Source organism: Colius striatus, chromosome 15 (genome assembly GCF_028858725.1).
Source record: "Colius striatus isolate bColStr4 chromosome 15, bColStr4.1.hap1, whole genome shotgun sequence".
NCBI classification, from domain to species: domain Eukaryota; kingdom Metazoa; phylum Chordata; class Aves; order Coliiformes; family Coliidae; genus Colius; species Colius striatus.
The window spans coordinates 21,846,380-21,866,695 of NC_084773.1; the positions used below are offsets into that span (position 1 = coordinate 21,846,380).

Sequence of the window (20,316 nt, forward strand, 5' to 3'; positions counted from 1 at the left end):
ATGGCAGAGGAGCGGGCTGAGCTGGAGGAGAGGATCATCATCAAGGACCAGCACACCAAGGAGATCGACCTGGTGAACAGAGACCCAAAGCACATCAACGAGGACGTTGTGAAGGTAGGATTTGCTTGGCACTGCCTCCTTAACTCACCCATCCTACCAGGGCTGCCATCCTGCACGTGGCTCAGCCCCAGCCAAGGCTGCCAGCCCCGGGTGCGGGTGCCTGGGGAGGTGGCACTGCCTGTGGCTGCAGGGACATAACCCACCACGAGCCATGGCCCTGCTGCCAGGACATCCAGACACCAGATCACCTCAATGCACTCTCTCTCATTCCTTGAATGCACTTTGCAACTCCAGGGGCTGCAGCTTGAAAAATGCCTGGAGATGCTCTGCTTTGTGCCAGTCAGCAGGGAGCCAAAAATAAAACAGCCCATAGTGCTGATTTAAAGAGGACCTTGCAAAAAAGCTGCTGGTCTGCAAGACCTGACAGCCTGAGCACCAGAGCTTTTAGATACGTGCTATCCTGTTTGGAAGGAGATTGTTTCTCCCCCATGGCAGCAGGAGGGTGCAGCAATCCTTCTCTGCCTGGCTTTGGTCAGGAGTTCTCAGTCTGGCTGCTCAGGGAAGCACTTCCCTGAGGGCTGGCCGCTGAAACAGGGGTGTTCTAAGCTCTGTTAGCATTATACCAGAAACTGTTTCATCCCAAGGAGAACGGGAGGAGATGGAAGGGGTTTGTTAAAGCTGTGTTTGAGACATCCAAGTGGGTGCTGTGCTGGAAGGGACAGCACATACCAAGCTGCTCACAAAGGCTTTGGACAGGCCGTGCTGCTGAAGTGCGAGTCTGCATTGTGCATTAGACCATTGCTACAGCTAAAACCATGGCAGGGGTGGGCTGAGACCCCCAAGAGGAGCTGTGACTGTGACAGGCACAGACAGGCACCCTTGGGCACAGCGAGACATGCCTGTGACAGCTGCCAGCCCCTCGCTATCTGCAGCGTGTCCCCAGCCTGTCCCACAGCCATAGCACATCACGCCAGCACATCTCAGCAGCCCCAGCCCAGGCTGCAGGCAGCACCACGCTGCCATACAACAAGGATCAGGACAGGGGCACACCAACCTGCTCCCCAGCTTGGGCATGGCACCAGCAACTACTGGGGCTAATGCCAGCGCCTCCCAGGCCACCCCTAGCCCCTCGCACCAGTCCCATTTGCACTGGTGCTTCAGCAGCTGGGGAAGATTTCAGAGTGCTTGCTGAAGCTACCTACCCTTCCTCACACCTTAAATACAGCACAGCTGGTACAGTTGGGGAGGGAGGGCAGAGCCAGCCCTGAGACAGGGAGCACAGCTCACCCCACTGCTGCTCAAGCTTCCCAAACACACAGCCAAAGCCTCCCTGCTCTTCATCCAGTGGTGACAGACTCCAGCCCACCCTGGGCATTAAAGCACATAATGCTCTCAGAGAGCAGTGGGTACAGAGACAATGGCAGGGAAGCAGAGAAGCAAAGTGCTCTGCTGAAACCCCACATGTAAACCCATCCCAAGCATTACAGAGCAACAGCCACCATCTGAAACCACATTAAAGTTACAACAGTTGCAACAGCCACTAAAGCTTTGCAGAGCTTTGGAAGCCTCCTCCCAGGCAAAGCAAGAGCACCAGAGCAGTACCTGTATCCCCTGGTCCTGAACACGCCAGGCACTGCTCAGCTCAGGCTCTGCTGCTGCTCCTCCAGCCCCACTTCTGGTACAGGGCTGGCAGTAGCAGCAGCCTATAAGAGTCCCTGCCCAGCTGCTGCTGCTTCATTAACTGATGCCCTAATGAGCTTGTCAGGCAGCTGAGGGTGATGTGCTCCCCGGTGCCCTCCCCTGAGCAGCGGGGCAGTCCTGGGAGCTGCTGACCTGCCTCCCTGCTCCTCATCCACCTCAATATTTCTCTGGCTACCTCCTGCCCACTCCAGGAAATTAAAGATGGTGCAAAATGATTCTATGACCAGAGTGCTTCCAAAACCAGAATGGATATTGCCATTTAGCATAAGTGTACAAACAGGCACGTTAGCTTCCCAAGGAAAGGCCATGCTATTTTTCAAGACAATTAGCTTGGCTCACACAGCCCCTGGAAATGAGTTATGCCACCATCAGATCTCTGTGCGTGGTTCAGAGGCTTTTGAGAGCATTTGTCATTCAGAGGCAGTGGCAGAGCCTCTCCCAGCAGCACTGTCCCTGTAAGGGCATGGCCGAGCCCATCTCTCTCCAGACACAATGCAGACAGAACCGAGCACCTCGCCTTCACCTATAGAAATAAATAACTCATAAATCAAGAGAGCTGCTGGGCTTTTCTTAGCACAAACCACCTTCTCACCGAGCAGGCAGCCCGTGTCCCTGAATGCTAAAAAAGGGCAGGGACGGGCTCTGGCCTCCTCCAGATAAACACTCCCACGCACAGCTCCCGGCCCTGGCACCCGCAAGTGCTGTGCAGAGCCGGAGCTCTGGGGCTGAGGGACAGCCCCGGGGCAGTTCATGAGTCCAGGGCTCACTGGGGGTTAAGGCTTCGTGCCCAGGGGCCGGCTCGGGCGGTGCCAGTGCCCGCTCCCAGGGCTCTGCTGCTGCACCGCGCCGGTCCCTGCTCGGGGTGCAGGGCTCCATCCTCCCGGCCCCTTCCCTTCGGGCTCTGCTCTCACTGCAGTGGATCCTCGTCCTTGCATCCCCACCAAAGCCCCCTCAGCTGCGTGTCCCCTCCTCGCAGGTGGATTTTGAGGATGTGATAGCTGAGCCAGTGGGAACATACAGCTTCGACGGCGTCTGGAAAGCCAGTTACACCACCTTCACCGTCAGCAAGTACTGGTGTTACCGGCTGCTCTCTGCCATCCTGGGCATCCCCTTGGCAGTCGTCTGGGGCTTCCTCTTTGCCCTCATCTCCTTCTGCCACATCTGGGCGGTGGTGCCCTGCATCAAGAGCTACCTGATAGAGATCCAGTGCGTCAGCCGAATCTACTCCCTCTGCATCCACACCTTCTGCGACCCGCTCTTCGAGGCGCTCTCCAAGATCTGCAGCAACGTCAGGGTTGCTCTGCGGAAGGAGATCTAACAGCAGCCCCCACCAGCCCTGTGCCAGCCCAGCCCCCGCAGCGTGCCCTGCCCCGGGGCACACAGACCCCTGCCCAGGGACCCGCTGGCGCTTGGGGATGCTCCTTGCAGGCGGAGGCGTGCCGGGCTGCCCCTCGCTCCATCCCAAAGCCAGAAGCTTTAGGAGAAGAGCCCACGGAGCTCAGTGAGCAGCCTGGGGAGAGACCCCCTGCCCTCCAGAGCCCTCAGCACCGTGCCCTGCTCCTGGGGGTCTGCAGCACCTCCCGGACCACAGCCCTGGGCCACGGCCTGCAGCTGCAGAGTGGGAAGAGAGGCTGCAGAGGTGCTGCTGGACAACAGACCAAACCCTGCCTGCCTCTCTGTCCCTCCAGCCTGACACTGAGAAACACATTTGCTACTGTTTGCCACAAGTAGCTGTCGTAGGAGCTTCTGTATTAAAGCACACTGCTAAGAAGTGTTATGGATAGAATAGCAAAAACAAGCTGCTTTGTTTTCATGTGTGTTTGCATTTCAGCAACGCTTTGGAACCCAGATCAAACCGTGCATGGAAGTGATGTCTGCCTGCTGGGGTGTGTGCTGAGCCCTGGCCACCGGCCACGGGTGCAGCCTGGCAGGCACAGTGCTGCTGGGGCAGTGTCTGGGCAGCAGGGCCACAAAGGGCAGCTGAGCACTTCTCCTGGGACGTGGCAAGCTCGGCTGTAGGCTTTGGCTTGTTTCTCAGGGAGAATGATGACCAGGTGCCTGCTCTGTCCCATCACAGTGTGCTCCTGCCCCGGCTCAGCGCCTGAGTGCAGCAGAACCAGGCAGCCTCTCAGGCTCTGCCCCAGGGAGGACACTCAACACCCCCTGCAGTCCCCTCCCACAGCCCCATGGGCTCACCCAGAGGGGGCAGAGGAAGGAGCCTCCTCCGGGACCCTTCTCACTCCCTGTCGCTCTGTCTCCAGTGAAAACACAGGGACGAGGGGAAAAAGTCCCGACTTGGAGCTACTTCCTCCCCTGCATTGTCAATTAATTTGTTTAATCCATCTTTACTTTGCCATACTTTAACTTTGAGGCACTGAAATGCCTCTTTGGCTCTAGCCTTAAGTGCTTTGCTGAATCAGGGCCCAGGAGGCCTCGTTGTTCAGAGGTTATTCTCAATTGTGTTCATGTGCTTTTCCTCCCTTGGCTTCCATCAAAGACTTGGAGTCAAAGTTTCTCCCTCGTGCCATGCCAAGGACAAGAAAGAGCCAGGTTTTCTCTTGGTGCTCTTCCCATGGCTTGGGACTGTGAGCTTCCACTTTTCCCTAGCAATGTAGCATCAGTGCTGCGGCAGCACCAGCCCTGGGGATGGATGGAGCCACAAGGAAAAAGGGAAGAGATTGCGATATTTGTATGGGGAGGGGGAAAAAAGCCTCCAAAACCATTTTGTCATGAGCATTTTTTTAAAGCTTTTTGTGGGAATAAAAGTAATTTAAACCAGCCCTGGGATTACACTGGTTTTAGTTTTGTGTTGGTTCTAGTGGTTCACAGCCTGAACCCAAAACCCTTCAAACCCTCCAAACCCTCGGAACCGCAGCCGTCTGTGGGCTCCCCACACCCGGAGCACACGCTGCTCACCTCTCTGCTCCTCTGCTTTGCTTTTGACCCTTACGAAGAGCTTTTCAACAGTGTGTTTGACGCCCTTCCACTGCCACAAGCCCGGAGCGCCTGTTCCCATCCCCGTTTAGCCGCAGTGTGGCCGTGATGAAGAGCACAGCATCCCCTGCCCGCCCGACCCGGCAACTGCAGCCTGGGCTCACACGGCAATGCCCTGCCTCTCCCCAGGCTTCCTCCTTGCTCCGTGCATCAGTCCTGGAACAATCTGTAAGGACATTGAATTCCCTCCTGTCAGAGGGAGCCTGCCCAGGCCCCCAGGCTGAGCATCAAATGGGACCCTCCGCTTGTTTTGTGCTGGAGCTCAGTTACTCTAAAGAAGGAAGGTGAACGTGGGAGGAAGGTGCTATTTGCTCTCCTAAAGATTTAAACCAGTCTTGTGAAAGCTCTGAAGCTGAATGTGCCAGATCCTATTCAGCAAATGTCCTGGAGCCCACCTGAAGCTACTACAGCAAACCAGAGGAGTGCCAGGATCCCAAAGGTGAAAATGTACCTGCTGATGGCAGTGGAAGAATAAAGTACACACTTCAATGCATTTTTCATCTTCCTTCTCACCATGTAAGGCCAAACCACATCCCCTTTGCCTGCATGCAGCCCTTGCTGCTGCTCATCCTCCTGCAGAGCGTGCAGAGCTCAAGTGCTCGGCTGCAGCTCTCCACCAACAAGAGCATCCCCATGCTGAGCATACTTGGGGCTTGTGTCCAGCGCTGTTTCCCAGTGGTTTCCTTCATTTCCTGAGTGTGGTGCTGCTTCTGCACATCCCCTCCTGCCTTCCATCAAGACACAGTCAGAAAACTTTATTTACAAGTGTTTCTTAACAATAAAAAATATCCATGCCACGAGCATGAGCTTGTGTGTTACAGAGCAAGGAAGCTGCATCGGTGGGAAGGGCTACATGTGATCTGCAGGGAACCCAAAGCAAAAGCTCAGCCTCAGGGGCTCAGTGGGAGCCTGTTAAACCCCACAGAGCCTGGCTGTAACCCCCTACTCCTGCTGAGGAGCTGAGAAGCACACTCAGCAAACGTGGTATTGCGCAGATGCCCCGGCCCTGCCCTCGTGTCTGCTCCCCCGGCTTCCCTGATGCCTCACACAGCCCATGGGCAGAGCTGCAGGTGGGGATGTGTCCCAGGAGCCCTGTCCCTGCTGTCCCCATCCCACAGCAGCAGGACTGCCCTGCTCCATGCCGGCACTGACCCCAGCAGGCCGGGTGGTTTTGAGGCTCAGAAGCAGGTTCCTGGTGTCCAGCCCCAGGCAGCACTGAAACTTGGGCCCCTGAGGTCCTCCCTCACCTTGCACACGGGGTAAGGAGCGAGCGCTGCACATGCTGCCGTGCACACAGACATATATACACCGATCTACACTGAGCCCCCAGCTGGATCCACGAGGTCCCAGCCAGCAACGGCCTCACGCCATGGCCGGCTGCATGAAGCTCTTCTGGCTCGTGCTCTTGCAGCTGAGGACGAAGGAGGAGGAGTTGCTCTTCCTGCTGACGCTCAGGTCACACGCCGGCCGCGACTTCAGGTAGCGCGTGGAGCAGCAGAGGAAGCGCCGCATCAGGTCGTGGAAGAGGTGTCCTGTGTAGAGCATGTAGATCCAGGGGTTGCAGCAGCTGTTGAGGCTGGCCAGCAGCATGGCGATGATGAACGGGGAGGCTGCGGGGCAGAACATGGCAGCGTCAGGGCACGGCCTCGGGGGGCTGTGCCGGGAGCCCCCAGCCCTGCCAGCACCTCCTGCCGGGGTTTGCTGCCCTGCCTGCAGCACCACGGCCCGTTCCTCACGGCGGGGAAGCGAGCCTGGCTGTAAGGCACTGGGGTTAGGCTTTCCCCCAGGACAGCTGTGCTTTCCCTGCTGCCCGCTCAGCCTCCCCCCAGACACGTGGCTCTCGCTGCCCCCAGCATCGCCTGCGCAGTCTGCCTCTGTCCTCCTGCAGCAGCAAGGAGTGAGCACGGCCTCTTGGAGCTGCCACAGCAAAGAACAGGACCAGGGGCTGTGCCTACCACCCACCCTGGCCGAGGGGACGGTGCATCCGTGCCTCTTTGCCCGCACTCTCCCAGCCCTGGTGACTGGTGGCTTTTCCCTTTCCCCCTCAACTAGTTTTTCACACCACCACTCTGCCCAGGGCAGCAACAGCCCTTCCCGTGTCAGGAACGAAGGCTGGGGCCCGGCAATGCCCCAGCTCCCAGTGTGATGTGGGGAGCAGGAGGCAACGGCGGCAGCTCCGGCTGCTGCTCTCCGCTGCCAGGGCACAAAGCACCCAGCTGCCCCACCTGAGAGGGCAGGTTGGGGCTCCTGGTGCAAAGGGGACGGTGTGTCTGGCACCAAGCAGAGGCAGCCCGTCTGTGAAGCGGCTGCAGGGGGCACAGAGCCTCTGTGTGCTCAGCCCATCTCTGCCCTCCTCGTGCTCACAGGGGACACGCCAGCAGGATGTGTGCGTGTGTTTGGCTCTTTCTGCTCCCTTTCTGCCTCTGCAAAAACCCACTCACGGTTTTGAAGCTAGAAAGGAAGTGTGAATAATGAACTCTAGTTTCCAAATTCACCTTTAACCAGCTCATGCATAATTCCTGCTCTGGCCATGTCTGGTCCATTCGCTTTTAATTCCAAGCATAGGCTAGAGGAACCCCATGGGGGCTGGCTCACAGGGCTGAGGCACAAGACCTGAAACGCTTCACAGCACTTCTATCCACTTAGAAAGATGCAGCCAGAGCTGACTCAGCTCTTTGCTCCCTGTGGGAGATAAATTGAATTTCATGGTACTTAAGGCAGGGCAGGTCTGGAGCGTGGCTCTCTCCCAGGACTGACAGAGAGCCCCGAGGGGGCTGCAAAGAGCAAGTTCTGCCCCTCGGGGCTGTTCTCTCTGCCCGGGCTCTGAGCATCCCCCACAGGGGGCTGGGGAGGGAGGGGGGGACAGTCAGGGGCAGGGGCTGTGCCTGGGGAAGAGCTGCAGGAGCTCTGCTGCAACACTGCTACAGAAGGGAAATGAGATGAGGACGGCTCACTAACTCCCATGTAGAAAGATGCCATCACTCACAGCCCACGTCTCAGGGCACCAGCTCCCAAGATAACCAATATAACAGTTACCCTGCTTCACAGCCTCACTATTGCCATCACACATGCTTTAAGCCAACTTTGGCTCAAAGCTTAAAATGCCACATGTACATTACCTGTAACATGTGTAGAGCAGAAACCTCATTGAAACCAAGGTTCTGTGAGGGATCCCCAGTGCTTAAGCCAACACCTGTAGCTCCAACCAGCACTTACACAGGCTGTAGGTTTGCATGGCAAAGGTGGGGATGGCCCCTGCCTGGCCTGGGTATGTGGTACCAGGCTGATACTCCCAGGGAGCCTGGCACTACAGAGCTCTACACACACATCCAGGCCTTTGCCCCCACCCCACAGCAGCCATGGGCACAAGATACCAAAGGGGCTGCCTGGCCCCAGAGCTCAGCGGAGCCCAGGCAGGGCGAGGGGGAGCGGGGTGGGTGGGTGGCAGGAGGGGACCCCTGCCCCATCCTGTGCCCTGCCTGGCACTGTGCAGCTTCTGCACTTCCAGCTTCCATAGGATAAGGAAGAAGTGTGTGTTACAACATGAGGAACTGTGTAGAAAGCCACTGCATCAGCACCAGTAGGGTGAGATCTCTGGTTATCATGTCACCAACAGGGAAAGGAGCGCTTCATCCGTTGGGTTTTCTACAGCCTTATCTTTTAGCCCTGACACAGATCAAGCCGCAGCAGACTTTGCATGCTGTGCAGGTGAAGGCACAGCCATGCCAGGCGTGGGATGGGAGCAGCACGGGGCTGCTGACACCAGACCAAGCACTGAGCACCCCTCTGCTGACGCCCACGGTCTGCGGCTCACCACGTGCCGGGAGGAAACGCTCAGGCAGAATGCTGCAGGGTTCCTGCTCAGCATTAGTTCAATTAGGCATAAACAGACTTCCCTTCACCAGGGACACCCTTTCTGACACCCTCTGTGGGGAAACCTAAACATTTTGAGGCAGGCATCCATCCCTCCCGCAGTCCCTGCAATCGGCAGCCGCCTCCTGCCCCGCCGGCTGCAGCTCCCTCCTCTGACCCTGAGCCCATGCACACTGCAACACCCAGATTCCCTTTCTGCTGTGGAGTACAGCTTTCTGCTGCCAGGTGCCCCAGGTGCTGCCCTGCCAAGGCAGCCCAAGCCTCGGTGCAAAGGGAAAAAGATCTGGCACTGCCAGGAACACAGCAGGCAAAACTCATTTCTTCCGCAGAGGAAGAGGAGGGTGGGCGTGGGAGGAAGGGCTGGGGTCTCCCAGTATTCACTGTCCACAGTAACCTGCCTGAGGGGTTCCTTCCCTGTGCCATGCATGCCTCCGACAAATCCTCTGTCAAAACTCGCACCCTCTCCTGCAGACAGGGGAAAGGTGAAGGAAAGGGGAGTTTGGTACAGCTCAGCGTGGCTGGAGCTGCCCGAGCTGCCCAAAAGCACAGCAAAGCAGAAAAGGAAAGGGAAGGGAAGTCCTGGCAGGGCTGACAGCACCGGGTGAGCAAGGGAAAGTGTCCCGGGGCAGCGGGCAGGCTGCGAGGGGGGAGCATCCCCCCTCCTCACCGCAGGAACCAGCGGAGCGGCAGAGGTTTGTTTGCTGATGAGTCAGGTGGAAGCCCTCGGGACTGCGGGTTTGAAGTACAGCAAAACGGAGCCACACTGCTTCATCCCAGGGTGTATCTGAAAGCTAGAAGTTCTGAGCAGCCTAAATGGTCAGAACTAAATGGAAACCCTCTTGGGCCCCTCCCCGGAGCACCTAGGGAGGTTCATAAAGCTCTCCACCTGAAATAAAAGGAGCAGAGAGAAGCAACAAAGGCAGGTCAGGAGAGCTGGAGCCAGGCTACAAGCTTCAGTCTATGGGAGAGCAGATGTGTACAGGCTGCACGAGGCATCAGGGTTCCCACAGAGCAACACACAGTTGGAGAAGGGTTAAAGAAGAGCACAGCGTGGAAGCGAGCTTTGCCCTCGCTGTGCAGCCACTGGGGGAGCTGGGCAGGGAGGTGGCAGCAGCTCCTCGGTCTCTGACATCCCCAGACTCAGCCTTTCTGTGGAGCTGGGCCAGTCTGGCCAAGGAAGAGGCAGCCCTGGAAGCAATTTTTTTTCCCTTCTTCCCACCTCACACACTGGTGCAGAGATTTTCTGTCAAGCCTTCTGAGGCAGGGAAAGCTTTTCTTTCAAGCTTTGTCCCTGTGGGTGCAGAGGGACCACCAGCCACCTCCACCCAGAGTCAGCAAAGGCTGGCACAGCCACAAGCACGTGAGACCGAGGAGGGGAACATAGTTCACTGTGTCTGCAACCTTAGTGATGGCTGGAGCAGCCAGTACCAAGTACAAAACAATGGCACATTGGTGACGCCACATCCCGGAAAAGCCTTTGCTTATACATCAGTGGCTTTCTGCAGGAACCATGCTCCAGTCAGGGGTAAAATGACACCAGCACAGTCCCAGGATGGAGAGGGAAAAGGGGGCAAAAGAGTAGGAAGCAAAGAAGTCTGTGAGGACAAAATGATACAGCAAAAGAAATGAAGTCGGGCACTACCGCTGCAGTTTCCTCCTGTGGCTGCCCCAGCCCCGGCAGGGACTGAGATCCCACACGCCCGGGGGGGCAATGGAAGCAGTGGGGACCCCAGAGCAGCCCCGGGAGGGCAGAGCTCACACACCCAAGGCAGCAAAACCCTCCCCCAGCACTCACCCCCGCAGCCCAGCCCCGAGCTGCAGCTGCCCTGGATGTGCCGGGGGCTGAGCCAGCCCTCACCCGCGCAGGGAAGCTGCTGCCTCTCGGGTGGGTTCTCCATGTTCCAGACCTTTTCCTGCCTCCCTCCCAACCCCCTGAGACCCAGCTGGGAGCAGAGGTTCTGGCTGTGGCTCGCAGCCCCTGAGCCTGCTGCGGGCGTCCCTGCAGCCGCTGCGGGAAGGGCCCAGGAGGGCGGCGGGAGGGGAGAGGACGTACCTTCCTGCGGGGCGTTCGTGTCCCACACAGACCACATCTGCACAAAGAAAAAGGGAGTCCAGCACACTATGAAAGCTAATACTATGATGAAGGTCATTTTGACTGTCCGGATCTTGGCTTTGGAGATGAGCCTGGTGCTGCTCACCCTGGCAAATGCCGTCCCGCTGCAGGAGCTGGAGCTCAGACCCACGTTGGGCCCGTGAGCCGTCTTGAGCTTCACGTTCTGCCAGATTTTGAAGCTGATTAAGCCATAGCAGATGCTCAGCATCAGCACGGGGATGATGTAGACCATGAGAGTTATCCAGGTGACATAGGCTTTAGGTCCCCAGGGCTGGATGAAATCTGCCCAGCAGTCGTAAACCCCGTTCCCCACATCCCTCAGAGAAAATATGTGGATCTGAGGGATGCTGACCAGCAGGCAGAGCAGCCAGGTGAGCAGGACAGAGACCCGGTCCGCTCTCCTGTGCAGAGACCTCAGGGGCTGACAGATGGCCAAGCACCGGTCCAGGGACATCAGCAGGAGCATGTAGGTGGAAGCAAACATCCCCACTACCTGCAAGTACTTGATCAAGCGGCACAGGAAATCTGGCCCGTAAAACCTGAAGGTGATGTCCCAGATGAGCTGGGGCAGCACCTGGAAGATGGCCACGACCAGGTCGGCGATGCTCAAGTGCTTCATGAAGAAGTACATGCGGGAGTGCTTCTGGCGGGTGGTGTGGATGGCCAGCAGCACGCACAGGTTGCCGCTCAGCGCGAGGAAGAGGATGAGGCAAAGGACCGTCACCTCCACCTTAGCCATGTCCTCGTTCCTCTTCAGCGGGTCCGCGGTGCTGTTCCTCCCGGAGCTCTGGTTCTCCAGGCGCAGGCTGCCGTTCCCCAGAGAGCCGTTGAGGGTCCACACGCTGCTCCCCGCAAAGTACAACTTCTCCATGGCCGGCTCCGTCCCACATAGAGCCCGGTGGCAGAGAGGGCGGGCGGCAGCTCCTCCGGACCGCTCCCCGTCCCAGGCGGCCGTGTGCCCGCTGCGGCTCTCCTGTCCCCTCCCGGCGCTCGCCGCCGCCGGGGGCTGCGCTGCGGGCTCTGCCTTCCGAGGAGGAGCAGCGCGGCCGTCCCTGTCCCCGGCCCCGCTCCCGAGGCTGACGGACCCTCCGCCGGCTCCACCCCGTCCCCTCCCAGGGCACCGACGTCTCCGCAGGCTCCTGCCCCCTGACAAAACCCAGGCGCGGGAGGAGGATCGGCGCGAAGGGCCGGCGGAGCGTCGCGGTGTCCCGCTCGCAGCGCTCCCGGCTCCCCCCTGCCCGCCCCGAGCTGCCGGGCTCCGCACCCGAACCCCGCTCGGGCAGCGCCGCCCCCGCGCCCGGACCCGCTCCCAGCTCCCGCGGCTGCCGAGGCGGGGCGGGGGGCGCGGGGGGCGCGGGTCCGGTGCGGGTCTGGGGGGCGCAGGGGGCGCGGGTCCGGGTGCGGGTCCGGGTGCGGGTCCGGGGAGTGCGGGTCCGGTGCGGGTGCGGGTCCGGGCGCGGGTCCGGTGCGGGTGCGGGTCCGGGCGCGGGTCCGGTGCGGGTGCGGGTCCGGCCGTGCCGCCGGCGCTGCGAGCGCGGGGAGCGGCGGCCGCGAGAGGGAGCGGCGCAGCGGGATGGGCGGGCGCTGGGGACAGCGGCGAGAGGGGGCAAAGCCCCGACGGCGGCCCCGGGAGCCCAAACGCCCCCTCGCCACGGCCCGCCCGTCGCCGTCCCGCGTGGGCGATTGAGAGGCGGAGCGGTGGGAGCCCGCCCCGGCCCCGGCCCCGCACCCGGCCCCGCACCCGGCGCGCCCGCGAAGCGCTGCGGGCGGCTCCCGGCGTGCCGGGACCCCGGGAACGGGCCCGTCCGTGGGCAGCGGCGCCGGCCGGGGTTGCGGGTGCTGGGAGGGTCGGACGGGGGTGCTGGTTACCTGCCAGCACAGCCTGGCTCACTGCGGTTACCTGGCAGTTAAAGAACCACTCTTAAACCACAACTTTAAACTTCAAGCCACAAACCCCCAACATTTTTTCTCTTTTTTTGCCTTCAGAAGCATTATTTTAGAGTCTTATTAAGCCATGTCTGTGAAAGAAGACAAAGCAGCCGTGCTGGGCATCGTTTGCCACCAGCGCCACTACTCAGCATTCATATTTTGCTGGCTTTCCTGGGGCTTGGGACCCCTACAAGGGATGCAGGGCCCTGAGTGCAGGCAGGAACGTTTGGATAAGCATCCAGCTCCCCATCCCCACATCACTCCTGTGCCCTCTAACCCAAAAGGCTGCAGCAGGAGCCCTTCTGGCCTTGCCATGCAGTCCCAGGCTCCGAGCAGGAGCCAGCACACTGGTGCTGCCTTCCCCTGGAAGCCACATCTCCAGCTCTACTGAGCCTAGCCTTAAGCCTTGAGTAAACATCTCTGAGGGTTATTTATAAAGATTTTTTGGGAACCTTTAGCTCCATACAAGATGTAGAAATGTTACATACTTTGGCAAGTTCTTCCCTCCAGGGTTCACGTTCTTCCTCCTTCAAGCAATAAAACGGCTGTGGGAATCACTGAGGATAACAACTCACCACGTGCAATGCGCTGTTTTTCCTTACTTTGCCTTTTTCGGGAGAGTTTGGTGGGAGAAACAGACCGTGAGTGAAATCCTGGCTTCAGTGGAATCAAGGAGAAATGTGCCCTTGCCTTCTGCACAGCTCCTTCAGCATCTTGCAAGGCACTGACAGAAGGTAAATCTGCTTCGGGCTCCAGCTGGGCTGGCAATCCTGGCTCACTTGCCTCAGGTGGGACAGAGCAGCCACTTGCTGCTTCTCCTTGCCCTCAGGTGGGGCTCAGTCATAGCTATGCAGACACTCATTTCTTCACAGACTAGAGCCAAAGCCTCACTAAGACAGGAGAGCCTCACACGAGCCGTGCTGCACACGGAGCGGCGTGTAACTGCAAAGCACGCTTCACTTCAGCAGTGAATCATAAACGCTACGCTGTGAAAGAGCTCTCCTAGGATTCATCCTGTTTGTCCCCTTGCCAATGCCAAACTGTTCCCAGCACTGGGTTCTCCAGCGCTGATTGAGGCGAGCAGTGAGCTGCGGCCGAGGTGAAGGATCACACGCCTTGAGGACTGAACTTTGGATTTAAAAGGCTAAGTCACGGAAGGGTTTCATTAGTTTTACTTTAAGTGACTTGGCTACAGCCAAGGCTGGTTGCTCACGTTGGCCTCGCAGAGGAGCAACTGGACGGGAGCACTGCAGCTGCTTGGGAGCCAGGGTGGGTCACACGGGGCACAGCCAAGTCCTGTACTGAGAGCAGTGAGAGGGAGCGTCTCTGCTTTCTCCTGAGCAGGGGCTGCAGTGTTGCCCCTCCCAACCCAAAGAGGGGACTGAACTGGAAGAGGTGCAGGTGCTGCCATGTGCCTCATGCACATGTACCCAGTGGCCATGGCAGGGAGGCCCCTGGCCCCACCATCCTTGGACTACAGGCAGCTCTCCACGGCCATAGTTTCCTCCCGTGTCTCCTACTCAGCCTGTGACCTCCTCAGTAGCCACTTCCCTCATATTTGTGACTGACCAAGCTTCATTCAGAGCCTCACGTGCAGCTTCAGCTGGTTTGACACTCACCAAGACAGCCAAAGTGCCCCTGCTGCTTGGCCATGAAGACGTGCCTAGGGAACCCAGGACTGACAGCATCCTCGTCTACACAAAGTTTCCCTTCCCTCCTGAGCAGCTTGCAGACAGGAATTGTTCACTGGGCTTTGGCATCGACCTCAACAGTTACGCAACATCCGACTCTTCCACGTATTTTCTCATCTAGGACCCTGTTTTTTGGCTGTCACACTTTGGCAACTAACATGTTTGTTTTAGCAAGCCCAAAAGATTCATCGAAGGGGAGCAGGAAAAAGAAACCTCTTTGGTTGAAAGCAAACTCAGTACCATGTTGCTGCCCATGTCTGGGCTGATCCCAACGCGGTGCTGAGCCACTGGGGATCGGCAGCACGGCTGGCCAGGCTGTGAGGATCATCCCCCTGCTGCCATGTCCCAGCCCAGCTCCCAGCAGGACTGACTTCATCTCCAAACTGCTAACGGCTTGGAGCAGCGCTGGGACACGTGCACATTGTCTCCAGGCTCACAGGAGACCTCGTGGCTGACACGGCACTGATGCTTCAATGAAAAGCAAAAGCCTCAGAGCAGCCCCAGGCTCCTGCTCCCGCCATGGGCTGCTCATGCCAGCACCACCTGCTTGGCCATTAGCCTTTGACCGTGTCCCAGTGCTAACTAGTGAGTGCCAGGGCAAGGCTCTCAGAGGAAATTACTGCTTTCCTAGACCAACAAACAAGCCCAGCCCTCATGCTGCTCCAGCCCCAGCAGAGCTCTCGGGGCTGCTGCTGTGCTCACTGTCACACGGTATGGAACCTGCCCACTGTTGAGCCCTCCTCTGGAGCCCAAGCCTGCAGGGGAGGCACAGGAGCCTGTCCAGGCCCCCTTGCGGTGCCTCCAGGAGCTGCCAAAGAAACTGTCCCCTTTCCTGACCTTCCTGGAGCTCCCCAGTGCCCTGAGCTCCATGCAGCTCCCAGCCCTGTGTGGTGCATGGACCATGGGCACTGCTGCAGAGAGTGACCTTCAAACCATGCTTGGGGCACAGGGAGCAAAAATGCAGTAAGCAGAAAACTCAGAGGTTTTTTCTTTTTAATCCTTCCTGGCTTATTTTCTTTTAGTTTCCATTAAAGGAAAATTTCCCACCAATTCTCAGAAAGCACAAATTCCAGTCAAAATGACGCCCCCTGTGACTGCTGCCTGCCCTCAGAGTTCACTTCATTGCCCTCTAAACGTTCATTTGAGCAAACAACAGCAGCGTTAAACAGAAGTGCTGGGACGGCCCCGGACACAGCAGGGTGGGGAAGCAGCCCCGTGCCCCTCGGCTGGAGCTGAGCCCCACAGACCACTCCACGGGCCTTGAAGGGTCACGGCTGGGGTCTGGTCACCGTCAGGTTGAAGGATCCAACCATAAGGCTTCAGTTGCCACTCCCCTTGTCTGTAGTGGGAAGGGAATTGCTGCACCAAAATGTCCCAACTAGGGCAAACAGGACTCTGGGGGCCTGGGATGACATCCCTGTCCCAGTGCCCGTCCCCAGCCCGCAGGAGATGCCCCTCGCAGCCCCTCCGGCCTCACCCAGGCAATGCTGCAGCTGCCCCACGCTTCAAACACGAAAGCAGAGTCCTGTGAGAACGAAGGGGTTTTCTCCTTCCAGCTTCAAACGTTCAACGATGCCATGGAGCTGGAAACATTCGTATTTTAAAAATACACGCTTTGGAATAATCAAAAGCACAAACGCTGCACAAAGCTAAATTTAATGGCATTTCAGTTTACTGCTGCCTCTGAAATAGCTGTTTTTCCAATAGCTATCTTGAATCCCAACTTTACGGTCCCCATGATACAAGAGGTCTGGCACAACTTCAAGTCCAGGCCCCTGTTTTACAGATGGAGCTGTGGTTGCTCGTGAACTCTCGTGTATGGCTGTGGCCCAGAGCAGGCAGTGCAAGCTACAAAGCCAGGGTGTTTTATCTGGCTGCATCTGCATGGGAAATTCTCTTTATCCCACAATCTGTTCCTAGTCTTTACCCCCTGCCCATCTGCAAGAGCCTGGACTCTGGTAAATTCACTAGAAATGCCGAGATGTGCAGTCCCCTGCGCACACCTCCCTAGAAAAAGCTTTAGATAAGGCTTGGGAATAAACTAAGGGTAAAGGAAATGCTGAGTGTTTCCCTGCATTTCTTAAATGGGCTCGAGTAAACCCCAAGGATGGTATCAAGTTCCTCCGCAGCGATGCAGCCGGTGCAGTGATTTCCAGAGGAACACGCTGAGAGCAAACAGCGTAGGACACACCATGCCTGAGGCAACCGAGTCTGTGCAGACAGAACATGGAAATACAAGCGGTGCACAAGGTTATGGGGTCCCAAACACGTGCCACGATCGTGGTGTTACTGAGTTTGCTCATTGGTGGTGGCACAACACAGTGCTCCCGGACGGTTTAGGATGCAGGTAATGTCATCCCTCCACTTCCACCACTGGGCCGCCCGACCCGTGCTCGTGGCCGTTGTATTTCTTGTTGTTAGTTAGAACAGCCCCAAACCAAACCCAAAACTCGCCCTCAGCTGACTGTTGTCAGCAGCCTCCCGGCAGCACTGCGGCCGAGGCCGCTGCCCGCTGAAGCAGCCCTGCTGCAGCACACCGACCGCTCGTGCTCCGCGCTCTGCCCCCAGAACGGGGTGCTTCTGGTGCATGGGGCTTTGTGTGGGAAAGCCTATGGTCAAAGCAGTGCTGGGAGGGGAAAACGCAGCCAGAAAGGCTGGTTAGCACACAGACAGAGAGAGGGAACAACTGGGATATCGCAGTCTCAAGCTGTAGAGAGCGTTTACAGCACAAAAAGAGAATCGAGAGTGTTTCCCCTTTTCCTTTCGTGGATGTGGGAACCTGCACTCGCCTCAAGAACTCACTGCCAAGATCCCCTTACACCATGTGGCTGTAAGGCTCACAGGATCCAAACCTCCTCCTTCAACACCATGCTCTCACTGTAACCCCTGGGCCTCTGCTGCCATGGCCCTCTGCAGGCAGCCGTGGTGAAGCCCCAGCCACGCTCATTCCGCTTTGGGAGACGTCTTGAAAGAGAGCCTGAATCTCCTGGCGTCAGAGCAGCCCCCATTTCTGTAAGCCCCACCACTCACACTGCAGCACCACAGGAAGAAGCCCCACCAGAGCCCCTGGAGATGCACTAGTTTTGTGTTTGGTGCCAAGAAATGCCACGGGTGCCGTCACCTCCAGCTCCAGGAGAGCTCACACCTCCTCCAGCTCCTCGCAGGGGCTGAGCCTGCCTGGCTGTGGCTCAGGACGTGGCTCCAGAATGACACTGTTCCTGCTAAAATGTTTCTCGCTTCATCCTATTCCGGCCTCAAAGCCCATAAAAACCAATGAAGCCTGCACAGACCCTGGCAGTAACAAGCTGGCCTAACACAAGTGGTGGAAATACAGAAACAATACGGTTTTTAACAAAGACACTTCAGTGTCAAGCTGTTGGGAGACTCTCATCATTTTACTAGTTGTAGTTTGGTTGGTTTTTATACCATACCTCTGTGCAACTTCGTGCTTTTGCCAGAGAAAATATTGCCTTTTTGTCTGTGAATCCTGCAAGCACAGAACTGCTTCGGTCACAAAAGACCTTTAAAAGCATCGAGTTCAACTGTCCAAAAGGTACAAAATTCAACCAGACATTAGGGCTGGAAAGTCAAGAAAAAGGGGGAAAAGAAAAGTCAGCATTAGTTAAAGAAGCAAATACCTCCTGGCAAAGCCTTCATTACGTGGGGAATGCACCTTCCCCTGTGATGCAAGCTGAGATGGAAAATCTCCAAATCACCAACTCCTACACCAATTCTCAGAAAATTAAACCCTTTTCCACCTTGTTCACACTGTAAAGCATTACAAGCCACAGCTGCTGTTCTGTTATCTCTGTCCCGGAGCTCACAGTGAGGAGTGTGACCTGAGGCAGAGCAGCTCTCCCGTACCTGCAGCACACCCCACCGCTGGGCTCACTGAGGGGCAGGTGGATTCCTGGTCATTTCCTCCCAAGCACCAGCCTTCCTGGGGGCCAAGAGCAGTATTAGGATAACCTCATGGCTCTGTTGAGCACGCAGAGCAGATATCTCACGAGTCAGCTGGTGCTGGAGTGTTTCACCCTTCTCCTCGGGGTGTCCAGCCCCAGTCAGGTCACTCGCAGGGCAGGTGATGGGTCGCGGTAAGGGCTGTGGGTGCCACTCTGTGCCAGTCCCTGATGCTTCCAAAGTCACTCCTGCCTGACAAAAAACAACCTGACAGAAACATCCTGTGACCCACAAAGCAAAGCAAGACCAGACAGCCCCCCTCCTCCACACCCCTGTGCCGCAGCCTTTGGGAGCAGGAGCCCGGTCCCGGCACCGGCCACCCCGGCACCGCTGCGGCTTCCCATGGCCCCGGCCGGCTGCAGGGGTGTAGGTACATTTGTACTGCGCCTGGGATTATTTTGCTTCAAGTTTTGCCCTCCTGCCCTGGCCTGAGGGACTGCTCCGTGACTAAACTAATTTCCTCCTGAAGGGATTTTCTGGCGACAGCAGCCGCTGTTCCCAAACCTTCTGGCCGTGATCTCTTCACAGCCCCACAGGCTCCCAGCAGCTTCTGCCCCACAGCAGCTGCCCAGCCCCGCGGCACCAGGATCCACTGACCTGGGGGTGGCTGAGGGCGGTCTGGATGTGCAGAGGGATGGGGCAGAGGGTCCCCTGCAGCCCCCTGCGCCGTCAGGCCCAGCACAAGCCCTTGGCTGTGAGGGATTATCAGATGGGACAAATACCAAAGTCAGCCCCGTAGAAAGGTGACGAGAGAATGCAGTAACCCACTTTGTGAGGACTGACTTCAAACCCACAGCTGTGTTTCCTCCTGCCTTTACTGCCCTGGCCGGGGCAGGGGCCGGCTCCGCTCCGCTGCTCTGCTCAGGCAGGAGGAAGCCCATCAACAACAGCTTTTATGTGCTGCCTTTGCTCCTCTTGGCTGTGACTTTCGTCCCCAGCCCCGTCGCTGAGAAGGCGCTGAGAAGTCCCCGTGTGCTCCGCGGTCGCCCCTTGACTCGGTGACGGAGGAGCGGAGCTGCCCCAGGGAGCGAGGGACAGGACAGCGTGGGGAGGACACTGCGTCTCCAGAGCTGCTGTTGTTTTTTCCCTTACGTTGTTCAGTGCCTGTGGATTTAGGGCTGCTGAGAGATGTGCAGCAAACGGCCCCGGAGGGGTCACTGATGGCACCCAGGGGACCAGCCTTTGCCGTGGGTATTTGCTGTTCCTGCAGCACTCGCCCGTGGCTGGAGCTGGCCCCGCGGGACAGGCAGGGCTACCACAGCCTGGCCAGTGGCCACGGGCCCTGCCTGGGCACCTCACTCTGTTGGGACAGGAACGGGGCACCAGGCATCAGACCCAGGGACGATGCCTACAGCAGGTGCACTGACTACAAAATACCTTCAGCAGAGATAAACCATTTCAGATCTTAGATGGTGACTTCAACAGTAAGAGACAGAAAAACAATAGATCTCACCAGGTTGTCAGCAAACCAGCTTGATTTATGGCTGTATTTAACATGTCATAGCTGCTCTGCCTCTCTTCTACTACAGCAAGTAATTGCTTCATTATCTTAAGGCTCCAATTACTGTGGTAGCATGGCTCTTTAGCTTATTTTCAGTGGAAACAGAATGACCTGCAGCCACTCCAGATCACCGATGAAGGATGTTACAGAATGCTGACCTGCTTCATCCCCCATACAAATGCCTTTCCAAGTCACCACCCAGCCTCAACCTGGCTCCTTCCTCGCTGCTGGGAGGAAGCTGTGTGGTACCACCCAGGGTCTGACTGTACCCAGCAGTGCCCGGCAAGGAGTCAGGCACAGCTGCATTTGTGTGACAGGGTCACTGACACCACGTTGAAGGAGAAAAGGGGACGAGGCTGATTCTTCCAGCTCTCTGTCTCTGCCGGGTCAGGAGCGCGGTGCCTGGGGAGCGCTGCAGGGACAGGATGTATGTGCACAAGCACCCATCAGTTTTGCAGCAATTATCACCCAGTTCATTTTTCCAGTAATTACTC

The 20,316-nt window shown here is 57.7% G+C and overlaps 2 protein-coding genes across 2 annotated transcripts; one reads left to right on the top strand and one right to left on the bottom strand.

Annotated features, from left to right (window-relative positions):
• Window positions 1-3,079, top strand: CAV3 (caveolin 3). Its single transcript, XM_062008274.1, has 2 exons — window positions 1-114; window positions 2,738-3,079. Exons 1-2 carry the CDS (start codon window positions 1-3, stop codon window positions 3,077-3,079), a joined length of 456 nt encoding a protein of 151 aa, XP_061864258.1.
• Window positions 3,080-5,528: 2,449 nt separating this feature from the next.
• On the bottom strand, window positions 5,529-11,798 carry OXTR (oxytocin receptor). The gene is made up of 2 exons (XM_062008273.1): window positions 10,682-11,798; window positions 5,529-6,365 (listed from the first exon to the last, which is right to left on the bottom strand). Exons 1-2 carry the CDS (start codon window positions 11,610-11,612, stop codon window positions 6,118-6,120), a joined length of 1,179 nt encoding a protein of 392 aa, XP_061864257.1. The 5' UTR covers window positions 11,613-11,798; the 3' UTR covers window positions 5,529-6,117.
• Window positions 11,799-20,316: the final 8,518 nt, after the last annotated feature.

Coding starts and splice junctions, on each gene's coding strand:
- CAV3 (XM_062008274.1), top strand. CDS start 1: ATGGCAGAGGAGCGGGCTGAGCTGGAGGAGAGGATCATCATCAAGGAC. Junction 115..2,737: donor TCAACGAGGACGTTGTGAAG/GTAGGATTTGCT, acceptor CCCTCCTCGCAG/GTGGATTTTGAGGATGTGAT.
- OXTR (XM_062008273.1), bottom strand. CDS start 11,612: ATGGAGAAGTTGTACTTTGCGGGGAGCAGCGTGTGGACCCTCAACGGC. Junction 6,366..10,681: donor CACGAACGCCCCGCAGGAAG/GTACGTCCTCTC, acceptor TCTGCCCCGCAG/CCTCCCCGTTCATCATCGCC.